This window comes from Aspergillus japonicus (assembly GCF_003184785.1).
Source record: "Aspergillus japonicus CBS 114.51 unplaced genomic scaffold BO86scaffold_62, whole genome shotgun sequence".
Taxonomy (NCBI): domain Eukaryota; kingdom Fungi; phylum Ascomycota; class Eurotiomycetes; order Eurotiales; family Aspergillaceae; genus Aspergillus; species Aspergillus japonicus.
In genome coordinates this window covers 139,403-152,575 of record NW_020291699.1, presented here as the reverse complement: position 1 = coordinate 152,575, position 13,173 = coordinate 139,403, and the positions used below count along the sequence as shown (strand labels likewise).

The window sequence follows — 13,173 nt, the reverse complement described above, 5'->3', positions numbered from 1 at the left end:
CAAGACCATTGAGATAGTGCTTTCTATTGACTGTTTGAGTAGAGCAAGAGGTGCGTGCACGAAAAAGGAGTAAGGTGGAATAGCAGGATTAAGAGTTTTGAAAAAGCCTATGTGCAAGTAATCGTGAGTTCGTAGTAGTAAAAACCTCCCATGCTTAGCCATGCAACCGAACGCCTTGTGAATGAGAACAAAGATGAACAAGATGGAAAGGAACTAGACCAACGACGGCTTGGCCTTCTTCTTGATTCCCAAGCTATTGGCCAGGGGCTTCTTGGCCTTCTTGACGCGCGCAAAGGAAGGCGGCGGCGCAGGCCCGCCAGACTGCTCGCTACTGCTGCCGCCGCCGCCGTTGCCGTTGCCGTTGCCGCTCCCGCTCGCCGCAGGCTCCTCCACCTCCACCAGCCGCTTGACCCTCTCCCCAGACTCCGTCATAAACGCGCGGCGGGCAGCCTCCTCAATCTCGCGCTCCGCGCGCACCGCCTCCTCATCCTTCTCCTCGCGCACGCGCTCCAACGCCGAGACGGTGCCCTCCTCGCCCAGCGCCTCCGTGCGCTCCATCCGCGCATTCCGGGTCCGGATCTCATCCAGCGCGTCGGCGATGGCCATCTCGCGCTTCGAGTCCAGCATCTTCTCCTCCAGCTCGGCCATCTTGTCGCGCTCCTCCTGCTCAGCCTCCTCGCCCTCCTCGCGCTCCAGCCGGTCCAGCGTCTCCTGCTCCGTCTCGTCGTGGTTCGGCAGCTGCGACGCGTCCCGCCACGGCTCGAAGTTCCGCTTCGCACCGCGCTCCGCCCGGTAGTCCATGTTCTTCGGGTCCGTCACGAACGTGATCTCCCCGCTGCACCGCGTGCACCGGATGTAGAACCGGTAGATCGGGATCGAGAAGTATTTCTCGGAGGTGGTTTCCTTCCGCGCGTTGAATTTGCGGCCTTTGTAGATGAACTCGCCTGCCGGGTTATACTTGTTAGTAGGAATGAGGTGGGGGGTGGGGGGTCTGGGGGTGCGGATTGGGGACGAGGACTGTGGACTGGGGACTGGGGTAGGGGCTGAGGTAGGGGCTTGCTACGCACCGCACTTCTCGCATTTCATCGAAAAGGGAGCCATCAGGCGCACGGTGATCACCTTCGGCCCTGTCTTGCGCAGGTGTTTCGGGACCCGGGTGATCGCGCTCGGATCGAAGTCCGGGGGGTAGTACTTTGTGAGGACCTGTTGGGTTGGTTAGGTTTTGCTTGCCTGAATTTGGATTTTGTGGGGAATGATTCTGTAGTGACGTACCTTTCGCTCAGACATGGTGGCGGTTTGAGGATGGTGTTGGAGAAAAGGTGGTGAGTGAGAGGGTTGGTGTTGAAGGTGGTTGATTGCGGTGAAGATGGCGATGGCGAAGGCGAAGGCGATTTGCGCCCGGCCGCTATCGAGCGATAGGATCATGTGAGAGTCACGTGCGCTTATCGATACGCCTCCTGAATAACTTATTTGGCATGCTACGCAGTAGCTGTGCTTGCCCAGCTATGCTCGGCCTCACTACATGTCTGCGCAATTCAATCCTCTAAGTAGAGCTGCAAGGAATCATCTTATACATTCAATAGCATTCACCCCTCTATCAGATAGATAATGTCTGCTATGGATCCATCGGCAAGGAATACAACAATACCCGGGTATAATTCATCCAAACGAACGCCCAGGAGTCTATGCTCCAATGTCATCTCACTGCTGCCTCGTGTTGCTTCGCACCAGCCTCGTTCCTCGACTCCGTCCGCTCGCAGGCCCGGGCGTCTCGTCGCTTTCCACCTCAACAACCCGTCGCCTGCTGCGTCCGCCTCGCACGCGGCTCATCGCCTGCCGCAACATGCCGTCCGCTTCGTCGTCCAGCTCCATCTCCACTTTCTCTTCGAGCGTTTCCGCGTGCGCGGCTGCGCTGGGGGCGTCGACATGGGCCACCTCATCGGTCCACTCTTCGGTGTATGATTCCTCACGAACCCCGCGCCGCCGGGAAACGCTCTTTCCCTTGCCTTTGGATGATCGCGTCGAGCTCCGACTGGCTGTGGTTCTCGTTTCTTCAAACACCAGCTGCTCGGTCTCTTGGCCTTCCAGTGCCCAGATCTCCAGCGCACGAGAGAGCAGTGTGCCGGCGATGCCAGCGCCACCTGCCGCATCGCCGCCCCCGCTGGCCCCAAGCACTCGCACCGCTTCGTGCAGCGCTGTCACGGCTTCCATGGTGCGGCTCAACTCCAGTAATACCAGCCCGCGGGCAGTGTGCAAGGAGCCGACCAGCCCGCGGTCTTCGTAGCCTCCAACACCCGAAGTGGCGACGCCAGATGCGCTCCCGCCGCTGCCTCCTAAGAATGGGCTGTACCCGAAACTTGCGCCGGCGGCTCCAATGCGCAGGCACTCATCGAACTCCGTCAGCGATTCCGAAAATCGCCCAATGCGACGCAGAGCATGTCCCAAGTTCGCTCGCGTCGCTACCCACGCCCCAGGCTCACATTCCAGTGACGTAGCCAGTGCAAGAGCCCGGCGGAAGAGCTCTACGGCCGCCTCAAGGTGATTTTGGTGATAGAACACCACCCCAAGTTCGTTTAGGACCAGAGGATCGCCACCAAGAGACGTTAGCTCGGACGATGGGTTGGCACGGATGGCGGGAGCAGACCCCGACGCATCCCCGGTGGACATGGAGTACGCTGCCGAAAGATACTCTTGAGCAAGGGACATATTGTTCAATGCAAGATGCTGCATGCCTAGGAATAGCTGAGGTAGGTGGCTGCCTTGGAAGAGCCGCGCCGCCGTGCTATACGCGGCAATCGCCTGATCGTGCTCTCCTTCGGCGGCAAAGGTGTGGGCAAAGCCAATCCATGCTGGGGCGGAATGAGGATCCAACAAGGAGGCCTTGGAGAAGAACCGTCGCGCCTCAGCGATCTTGGAAACTGACAGATAGTATACACCGATAGCGAGGTATGTGTACGATTCCTCCGGAGCGTGATCGGCGAGCGTATGCGACAAGAGAAAGAGTGCGTTCGTGGCTCCGGTCTCGTAGAGACACGCCAGATGTAAGGGGTAGACTGCAGGCGGATGTCCAAGGTGGCTTTGAGCGGACACATGCATTGCAGCTGCTGTCTGCGTCGAAGATGCGCTCGTTTGTGACGTGGAGAGGATAGACGAGGTGAGTTCGAGAGCTTGTGCGAACCGACACTGTGTATATAGGGCTTCTGCCCGCGATAGCAAAATATCCGGATTTTCCGATAGGTTATAATGGGTCGAAAGAGTTTCGGTCGCATCCGAAAGGATCGTAGGGGAGGAGTATTTGGACAGTCGGGTGGTGTATAGCATCTTAGTGAAATGGGCCGCCTCTTGCGCGACTGACGGATCGGGGCTGGAGACAGAATCAAAGTCGAGCGACTCGAGGAACTCCAATTCCTCCGCAGGCGACATGAGCGAGTTCTTCATGAGCTGGTCGAACGCCTCGAAACACTGAACATCGATCCGGACCGCATCCTTGTAACAATCCCGCGCGCGGTCAAAGGCATTCTGCTTCGCAAAACAGAGCCCCCGCAGGTAACACATCGCTGCCTCGAATCGAACATTATTTGCGTCTTCTTTTTCCCGCTCCTCGCTACGGTCGATCCGCGACGCTGTTGTCTTTCCGTTCCGCAGAGTAACATGGCTTTGGCCGTTGACGTGTTGCAGCTTGCGACGACTGTTGCTGCTGCGGACCAGATGGGTTGGATTATGGTCCCCGAGGACAGAGAGCGCCTGCTCAAACTGGTTCTGCTTGATGTAGCAGTGTGCGGCAAGGTAGCGACAAGCCGTGCTTCGGGAGATGAGGTCTTTGCGGGAGAGGAGGGCCAGGGCGCGGGCATAGTTGTTGTTTGAGAAGTGAACCTGTGCTAGCCAGAAGGCATCTGAGTCACTGTCTGGAACAAGGTGGTCCCTAGATTAGTCCGTGTAGACATGCGAGCAAAGAGCTCACGGCCGCATACCGTCGGGGGACTCACTGGTCAGGGCCAGCACTTTGTCGCCGATGTAGATGGCAGCGTCATGCTGGCCTCGGTTCAGCGCATCCTGGCGCCAGGAGCGCAAGAATTTTTCCATGAGCGAGACGAGCACGTGGAACGCGAGACAGGAGTTGTTTAGGGGAGGTTCACGGACGACGGGACGGTCACGACGGTGGCATCCATCGACCGAGAGGCATGAGGCGGGTTGGAGGGGCGACGAATGTTGAATGTTTGGGCGAGAGGATAAACAGTCCGCGGGAAAGAGTGGCGGTAAAGCGGTCGCTGATGTGCGTAGTCCTGCGCAGGAGGAGTCTGCACAGATTGTAGAGAAAAAGAAAGTGGGAGTGGGTTGTATTTGTTAGACAAGACAATATTAAGTATAAACCCCAAGTTGAAGGTTAAAGGTAGAAAAGGTGGAAGATGGAAGCCGACAACACAGTCGGGTTGGGACTATGAGACTCTGCCAGAAAGCGCGTCAACCTGCCAAGTGGAAAGTGGTCTGTGCGCCTGCCTGTTTGGAGAGGTTGGTTCACCGCCCAGCAGTAGTTAAAGATGGTTTGTATAACCACCTCAATCTGAACATGCAAAATGCTTATAGAAAGAGATGGGAAAGATTCTGTTAACTATCATCCAGCTCATTGTCTATGGTCGACGAATAGCCCGTGTTATAGACTGCAGCCATCCTTAAAGGTCCACTGCGCGGGGCAGTGGTGGATCCCGTGTATCTATACAGAAAGTCGGATAGATGAGATGAACAATCCACGCTCGGTTCCTTGGGGCTTGATCTTGGAGAGAACCACCAAGTGTATCACCGTTGGGAGTGCTCCGCCGGGTAGGGTAGAACAGAAAGTAGACCGGAGCGCCATAGAGACGTACTTCGAGCAAAAAGAATCTCTAACGGCTGCAAGCAACCGTACATAATCAGACCGTCGTGATATCATTGTAGGGAATGCTGTCGAGACGTGTATTGAGATTTTCAGACTGTCCTCAGTGAGTAAAATATGGCAGTGGCATCACCGATTGGAGGAGGATCGACTCACTTAGAGCTTTATGACCTGAGACGCCCCCGAACTCATAGTAGGCGCTGCGTATGCCTCAAATCTCAAAGCTTCTATCACACAGTCCCTTTCACAAGCAAGATTCATGGCTCTAAGAGATGCACAAAGCTGCAGTGAATGGCCTCTCTAGGCTTCCACCACCATCTTTCCGCCTTCTCTATCTGCTCCTCTCCATAACATTGCCATATCACCAGGATGGGAGCCACCATCTACACAAGCAAAGCTCTTCCGCCCTCATCTCCATCATGGCACTCTTTTGAAGCCATCGATGGCGTTTACGACAAAACCATCTTCTTCAACCCGTCTACCTGATGGGACTGTTCTCTGTGATTGGAATCGTCCTTATTTGGTACGGCGTCAACTCAGATCGCGAATATATCTACCTTTTACTTACTCAGGTAATCCCTGCGGGTCACTGCGCGTGTCTAACATCAACCACTTTTCAATGTGCAAGCTGCTTGAACTGCGCCTACAAGGGGCCTCCCCCTCAGATTGGACTTCCTGCTGCCTCGACCTGGAAGTTTGAGGCTGGTCGAGATGGTGACAATCAAGCATTGAGTCGAGCCCAGTGCATGCCTTCTTTCCCAGGTTTGTTCGAAGACATCTTGCGTGCAGGGACATTCTGGAGAGCGCACGGTGGTCTTGACGTCAAGCACTTGGATAACATCCCGTTAAAGCATGGCATGGCGCGGGCGTTCATACAACGCGGGGAGCTTTACGTGGTGAACGCGCTGTCACGAGGTGAAGATCATCGACGAAAGATTTTAGCTGTCCTGAGTGCCATACACCGTGCCTTGATCACAAACCCCGAACGAGCCCCCAAACAAGATCTGGAGTTTGTCTTCTCTGTGGAGGATAAAGTCACGGATGTGACCACTGGCGACCAGCCTATCTGGGCATTTGCAAGGTCTGCCGGTGAAGAGGCGGTTTGGCTCATGCCTGATTTCGGCTACTGGGCATGGGAGAATGTACAAACTCCATTGGACCATACGACCAGGTAGTCGACCACATCAAGTGTACAGAAATCTCCTGGTCTCAAAAGAATAGACAGCTCGTCTGGCGAGGAAAGCCCAGTTTCGCACCTAAGCTGCGGTGCGCACTGATGGATGCTGCGCGTGGCCAGCCGTGGGGTGATGTCAAAGGCGTGGACTGGAACCAACAAACGAACGTTATAAGCCTAGAGGACCATTGCTAGTACATGTTCATCGCCCACGTTGAAGGTGAGCTTTTGTGTTCGCTCGCCGATTGGTTGTATCTGAGTGCTGATGATGGAACCTAGGACGATCTTATTCTGCGTCTCTAAATTATTGCCAGGCGTGCAACTCAGTTGTTGTAGCTCACAAGCTGCAGTATATCCAGCAACTCCACTACCTGCTTGTTTCAGAAGGACCGAGCCAGAATTACGTCGAAGTCAAAAGGAGTTTCAGTGACTTAGCAGCCAATTTGGAGCCGTTGTTGGACGATCCATCACGAGCAGAACGAATTGCCACCAACAGTATACAAACATTCCGCGACCGATATTACACCAAGGCTGCGGAAGCGTGCTACTGGCGTATGCTCTTCGAGGGGTACAGTGGCGTCTGGAATAGCAGTGTTCCGGATAATCTAAGTCATCAACAAAAGAAACGAGGCTTCCGATACGAGTCGTTTAATCTTCTGGACAGTCGCATGATGTTTGAATTTGACGCGACGAGCGCAACAAGCACGTTGAGCTGAGGGCACTTGGAAGCTGGTGGTCACGCAACAGCTAATCTAGTGACAGATCAGAAACTATGCTCTCGGCATCATGCATGATAAATGGGTAGTTATTGCATCAGTGATGCGCTAGTCTGTTGGGAGTTGGAGCAAACAGAGGAAGGAGGTATGGTAGCATCACATACGTCAGAGTTGAAAGTTCCCTGAGTGTATGTTAAGTTAGTGGTGACTTGCGAAGTCCGTACAATGAGTGTTCCAATCCATTGGGGAGGAGTAGTAGGTAGTAACTTCTTGGATTGGCCTAGTCATGTGAGGGGAAGCGCGGATTCCGATCGATCTTCATCTCTCCACTAAGTCCACTCACTCACTCGCTCCAACTCCAACCTCTCGAATTTGACCACTCACTACAACGCTTGGCTTCAGCTCCAAGAAGCGGTCGGCCACTCGGAGCTCGGCTATAATCAGACAGGGTCTATGCTACTAGCTACTGAGCACTGACTGACTTTACTTTAGTCTGCAGAATCTGGTATCAACCTGAAGGGACCGACCATGATTTGGGCAGGATTGCGAACCTCTTCTTGGTCTAATGACTTGTCTCACCTGAAGCTCTCTCCTTTCTTTCGCTTGTGCAGAGGTGAGATTGCAGTGGGAAATGCCATTGGGTCTGTTTATCCACTACGGCACGTCCAAAGTGGAGATACGATGGGCCTTCTTGGCACTGCAGCTGCGGAGTGCGCTTCCTTCAACCAAACAAACCAACAAGAACCCTTCATTTAATAAATTCTTTCTTTCATCATGATTGTCCATGATCGACTTGACACTGCAATCACCCATGCAACCAGTATGTATACTGTACAGAGACTATGCACTGAACCTGCTCTTGTTGACAGGCCCTGTGATCGCATTACGAGCATTCCTCCTGTTCGCTGACAACCGCTTGATTCTGAGTGGCATACCCTTCCGTGGCGTCGAGCAAGGTAGCTCCCTCCAGATGAACCATGATCTGTGCGGAGATCGGCTCTTGCGCTCGACCACTGGGGTGACGCCAGTGGGGCCTCGTCAAGGGCGCGAACAACCGACTATCGAAGGGATCGTCGCGCGAATCGGCGAGATTTCAGCTCAGCTGAGATCTGCAGCCACAGCACTCTTTCAGAACCTTTCACAATCCGTGCCGTCTCTATGGAGGTCGCACGGGGGAGCCGACACGCCGCCTACACACCGAAAGTGTGGAGGCTGGCTGACTGGCTTATAACATAGGCTTGCGTCCTCTGATTGACTTAGGTTTCTTGCTTTCTGCTCTGTTTGTCCCTCGAACATCAAATCATGCCGTCAGCAATTCCCAAGCCCCCCGGGGTCTTCCTTCTTGGAAACCTCTTCGACGTGAATTCTGGCAACCCCTGGATGTCATTCAACAAACTCTCGACCAAGTATCGTAAGCCTTCGCCTACTCCATGCTTGATGTATTCTCTTGGTTCTAATCTTTGTTTTGCTTTGCAGGTCCCATTTGTAAAGTCACTATCCTCGGCCACGACATTGTTCTGGTAACCGGCGCCGCTCTCCTGGAAGAAATCTGCGACGAGAAGCGCTTTCGAAAATGTGTCAACGGGCCCATTGTCGAGATTCGACAGGCGGTCCACTCGAGTCTGTTCACAGCCTACGAAAAGGAAATGGCAATTTGGGGGGTCGCCCATCGCATCATGGCTCCCCTTGTCACCCCGGAAGCCGTCGCACAAGTCTTCACCGACATGCGCGAGGTATCAACCGATCTGATCCGGAAGTGGACGGCCGGACCGCGCCAGCGTGTTAATGTCACCAACGATCTAGATCGTCTTAACCATGCCGCGAACATGCTGTGCTTCTTTGACCAGCGTCTGCATTGTCTAGAAGGCCCAGAGCCGTCGCTCATCAAGGCGATGGAGAACGCTACCACTGAAGCCGTCCGGCGCCCTAGTCGTCCAAAGCTTCTCAACTGGCTCTTCTACCAGCGCAAGTTCGATAGTTACAACAAAGCTTTGCGTGATTACTCCGCCGACTGTATCGCCCATCGGCGCGCGAATCCGTCCGCCAAGAAAGATATGCTTCACGCGATCATCGAGGGCAAGGATCCAGAAACTGGACAAGGATTGGACAAGGTCCAACAGATCGACGAAGTGATCAACATCTTTATCGGTAGCGCAACGACACCAAACCTTGTTGCATTCGCCCTTTACTACCTTATGAAGAACCCCAAGGAGATTGCGCGCGCCCGGGAAGAACTAGATGCTGTCGTTGGAGGACCCGGTGCCCAGATCGAATATGAGCATCTTGCAAACCTCCCATACTGCACTGCAATTCTCCGAGAAGCCATGCGTCTCGCGCCTCCGGCCCCTGGCTTCAACATCGAAGCCATTCCATCCGAGGAAGGCCCTGTCTACCTCGCTGGAGGAGAGTACGAAATCCCGCGTGATCAACCCCTCATCGCGATCCTGTATGGTGTGAATCGCGACCCGGCCATCTTCGAGGATCCCGATGCGTTCAAGCCCGAGCGTATGGTTGGCGAGAAGTACGACCGCTTGCCGGCGAGTGTCAAGAAGGGATTCGGTAACGGCAAGCGCCACTGTATCGGACAGCAGTATGCGTGGGAATGGTCGTTCTTCACGCTGGTCAGCATCCTCAAGGACGTGGAGTTCGAGTTGGCCGATAAGAACTATGTGACCGACCCGACGACCGAAAACTACAATGGCGCGTTTACCGTCAAGCCTCTGGGGCTTTTCGCTGTCACCGGGCCCCGACCCCGAGCGGGTTAAAACCTCTGGTGGCCTTCGAAAGTTCCCATTCTATGTCTTGTCCTCATGATATCCAAATTGCGGTTGTGATGTATGCTACACGTGTGCATGTTATATGGTACTACTCCGGGTTATTCGACCTTTCGTTTGGCCCATCTATGATCTAATGCTATTATCTGGATTTCTGTCCAAGGTGTTCGTATTGTCCAGGGCCTTCCTACCTCAACTTCGATTTGTAGTTTCCATTTGATTTACCCAGGTAAGAAAGTAGCCAAACGACTGCCTCTGAGAGCATGTACATAAGAGACGTATCGGGTTCACGTTCAATCTCACATCTTTTACCCCCTTCAAGGCTCTCAGCTGTGATCACTGAGCTTGGATTTGCGACCGCCATGGTAGTCTTGTGGGGCTTAGATCGTTCACCCCGTGATGGGATCTATCGATCCATGGGATAGACGGTACGGCCCGCCTTTTAGTAGGCAGGATTATACCCGTGGACGTAGCCGAGACTTGCAAGTTGGCGATGACTACATGATGCGGGGAGACTAGCACGATGGCAACTTCATGTATCAAGGTATAGACAGTGTCGACTACTCTGACTCTAAAGGGGAACCTGCTTACCGGATACTAGATCCGCCGGTTGTATGTATTTTTGAGTGCCGTCGCTGGCCGTCTCGCTGAACTCCGTGGGAGTAAACCAGATGAGTGCCAGGCAGGGCATCGTCTGCTGACCTAAGATTGGTGGAGCACTCAACAACGAGGTATATTTCGATGAATCAAGCGACTCTGACCAGAAGTAAAGTACGTAACAGATTCTGTCTGTCAAATTGACCATTTCTCGTACTTCGCCACAAGAAGTAACCTGCTGAATTCTGATAAGGTGGGGGTTTGAAGATAAAGGGTGTATCTATATATAAGCTAGTGAAGGGGGAAAACTATTTACACAACAAATGGCGTCGTAAAAGAATCTGGTCTTGAGCTCTGTGGATCAATGTTACGACAGTGACCTGGTGAGCTCATCTTCTATGCGGGATTTGCTGAGAGTTCCATGTAATGCCTCTGGAGAAAGCGGCAGAAGCGTGATGACTTCAGAGAGTTGAGTAATGCTTGCCTGGCACCAACGCCACCAACGTATACGATCCGTGAGCATCTGTCCCCATGTAAGAGCTTAGAGGGCCTGGAACCTATCGGTGGTGGACCATAGCAGCTGCTGTGGTAGAGGTTGCCGTCCCGAGAGTCGCCCAAGGGTTGTATGAGTTGCGTGTCATGCTTGAACTATGTCCTTTTGTCCACCAGAAAATGCATGAAGATTCCCATAATTGACTACACACTCAGAGCTACGGAAGCGGAGTAATTGCCGAAGAGAGCCAGTTGAGCCTCATTCCTTGCGCGTCATCTTCGATTCTCACCCCAGAGCTGGCGAGGGGCGAAACTGACCAGATTCCAAGCTTATGGGTATAGTACCATGCTACCGCACGCGACCTTCTCATACCGAGACAGTTATAGCCTAAACGACGATCAGCAGAGTTCAAGCCATTTCGCAGTGCAACCGATCATTGCAGACAGCCATCCTCCCACGGTGGTCGAACAGACCGTCTGAATGAGAATCCGATTCGCCTCTCTGTGCCATCTCTGGGGTCATACAACTGGGGATCCAGTCAACTCGCTCGGGTACCCTTGTCCAACAGGCGAACTTCGATGGGCAAAAGCACGCCCCCCCCCACCCCTCCTTCTCCATGACATGTGATCAAATGCAATGCGTCGACGTCTGTTCTTGTAGGCTAGCTCGCCCCGGCCCTGATTGCAACACCTTTCGCAAGCGCCGTTGCCGTGATGTGGGGCTGGATGTCCGAATTACATGATCTGATTTCTTGACTGTGATGTGGGGGTTAGCGTGAGTGTGAACTTCGTTCTTGACTTGGTCGGTTTGCTCCGATGCATGAAGGCTTCTTGAGATTTTGAGATTAGCATGATATCGTACTGAGAGAGGGTATCAATGGTGTCTTCTTTGAGCGACTCCTCAGCATCTTTGCGGTCCCGTTAGCCATAGCAACGGGCATTGAGGAGCTCATGCCCAAAGCTCGCGCTGAACATGAGGGAGTTGGGAAAGAAGCAGATGGAAGCAGAGTAACGGGGGTACCTGGTCAAGGATGCAACTGACGTCTAGACTCGCTCAAGCAATGACAAGGAGGAGGTTTAGAGCCAGCGTGCAGCTCTCGGACCATGCCCAGATTCATGATCGGCTGAAGCCGACAGCGGTAAGGTAAAAGTAACCGGTTTTTCGGTCCACATTCTGAAGCTAGGTGTTCATTGGAGCAAGGCCGTAGTGGGAGAGGTGATCAACTGCGATGGAAATGTGTCACAGCAGGGAATAATGAGGGTTTTTAACCATTTCATACTTGCTTTTGAGGAGGCCTGCCTGCTATCAATCTTTGATCCGATACATGTCTTGAATTTGATGCGACTGGAATTGGCTGTTGGCCAAACTGACCAAGCGAGAGATTGACAGCAACCGTGAAGCAGAAGAGAAAGAGAGATCGAGAGGGTGTGTTGGGATAAGAGAGTGTGTGTTTCAGACAGGGAAGGGACAGTCACGGGACGAGTGCCGTTGCCTTATTCCATCCTCCATCCATCCATTCTGGATTCCACCTTCAGCTTCAGCTTCCTCCCTCCTTCATTCTTCCCTCTTGCTTCCCTTCACTATCCAATCACTCAATCAAATCGTCCATCCATCCATCCATCCATCCATCAGTCAACAAACACTTCCCAGTTACCCGAGATCGGTACTACCACATCATCACGGCGCCCTTCCAAGGACGGCTCAAAATTGCTCCAGATTCATCGAGGTAACACAGAAGCTGGATCATTTGGCCGTGACCCTCTCGCCAATTCACATCCAAAACACGCCAGTCCGAATACGAATACCCTGGTCTGCCTTTCCATTGACTCGGAGCTGGGATCTGTTACTTGCCCTTAATCTGACACGCTGTCTCATCCACCTGTCGGCTTCGGTCTCTCCAAACCTCGCTTGCCAGGAAATAGATTGATTGGTCTTCTGGGCAACCCACGTCAGGGCTCCCTCGATGCTGACGACAGATCAACTGTGAAGCTGAGCTCAGGCATCCTAAGCGGCCAATTCCACACTGCCACTCAATCCCCCCCCGGACCAAAACCAATCGCCATTTCCGGACCTGTCATAGTAGGAGAGCCTTGTTTTTCCGAGTGAACATGGACACTAAGCCTGCAAAGAATTTTCATCCTGGCTGGTATCCAGTAATGCCATACTTTCAATTCGCATTTGACCTACATGCAGCCCAATCGAGCCATGGCCGAGGATTACCGGTCATGCAACTGGTCTACTAGCCCAATGGCTACCGTGATGGTACGCCAGCCATACCATTTCGAGGCTAGATTGCTGAGCTAATTTTAATCTCACGCTCATGATGCTCAGCCCAAGAGATGTATCATTTGCATTGCCTTTGGTCTGTATTGTTTAGACTAGCGTGGGTGAGATCGTCATTAGCTACGCCAAGAGGATCGTTTAGCCCTAACTGGTGTGCCGTGATCGAGGGTGCGCACTGACGGGTACCGTACACATGGTCATACTACACGGCGCTCCCGGGTACATGCGAACAAGGAGTAGCCGTGTATACCGAAGCACTGGAACGA

General features: G+C 53.3%; 4 protein-coding genes across 4 annotated transcripts; 2 read left to right on the top strand and 2 right to left on the bottom strand.

Moving 5' to 3' along the window:
• Positions 1-2: 2 nt before the first annotated feature.
• Positions 3-1,369, bottom strand: BO86DRAFT_392069 (Saf4/Yju2 family protein). Its single transcript, XM_025672732.1, has 3 exons — positions 1,273-1,369; positions 1,068-1,203; positions 3-944 (listed from the first exon to the last, which is right to left on the bottom strand). Exons 1-3 carry the CDS (start codon positions 1,285-1,287, stop codon positions 214-216), a joined length of 882 nt encoding a protein of 293 aa, XP_025524030.1. The 5' UTR covers positions 1,288-1,369; the 3' UTR covers positions 3-213.
• A 229-nt stretch (positions 1,370-1,598) lies between these two features.
• On the bottom strand, positions 1,599-4,417 carry BO86DRAFT_345968 (anaphase promoting complex subunit CDC16). Its single transcript, XM_025669229.1, has 2 exons — positions 3,987-4,417; positions 1,599-3,905 (listed from the first exon to the last, which is right to left on the bottom strand). Exons 1-2 carry the CDS (start codon positions 4,081-4,083, stop codon positions 1,702-1,704), a joined length of 2,301 nt encoding a protein of 766 aa, XP_025524029.1. The 5' UTR covers positions 4,084-4,417; the 3' UTR covers positions 1,599-1,701.
• A 518-nt stretch (positions 4,418-4,935) lies between these two features.
• BO86DRAFT_421862 (uncharacterized protein) lies at positions 4,936-6,760 on the top strand (the record flags this gene model as incomplete). The annotated part of the gene is made up of 5 exons (XM_025675303.1): positions 4,936-4,976; positions 5,307-6,012; positions 6,042-6,188; positions 6,240-6,264; positions 6,324-6,760. The coding sequence occupies 5 exons, from the start codon at positions 4,936-4,938 to the stop codon at positions 6,758-6,760; spliced, it is 1,356 nt and encodes a 451-aa protein (XP_025524028.1).
• Positions 6,761-7,789: 1,029 nt separating this feature from the next.
• On the top strand, positions 7,790-9,623 carry BO86DRAFT_197674 (putative cytochrome P450). The gene is made up of 2 exons (XM_025666722.1): positions 7,790-8,171; positions 8,237-9,623. The coding sequence occupies exons 1-2, from the start codon at positions 8,063-8,065 to the stop codon at positions 9,523-9,525; spliced, it is 1,398 nt and encodes a 465-aa protein (XP_025524027.1). The 5' UTR covers positions 7,790-8,062; the 3' UTR covers positions 9,526-9,623.
• Positions 9,624-13,173: the final 3,550 nt, after the last annotated feature.

Coding starts and splice junctions, on each gene's coding strand:
- BO86DRAFT_197674 (XM_025666722.1), top strand. CDS start 8,063: ATGCCGTCAGCAATTCCCAAGCCCCCCGGGGTCTTCCTTCTTGGAAAC. Junction 8,172..8,236: donor CAAACTCTCGACCAAGTATC/GTAAGCCTTCGC, acceptor TTTGCTTTGCAG/GTCCCATTTGTAAAGTCACT.
- BO86DRAFT_345968 (XM_025669229.1), bottom strand. CDS start 4,083: ATGGAAAAATTCTTGCGCTCCTGGCGCCAGGATGCGCTGAACCGAGGC. Junction 3,906..3,986: donor CAAAGTGCTGGCCCTGACCA/GTGAGTCCCCCG, acceptor ACCTTGTTCCAG/ACAGTGACTCAGATGCCTTC.
- BO86DRAFT_392069 (XM_025672732.1), bottom strand. Junction 945..1,067: donor GATGAAATGCGAGAAGTGCG/GTGCGTAGCAAG, acceptor ATAACCCGGCAG/GCGAGTTCATCTACAAAGGC.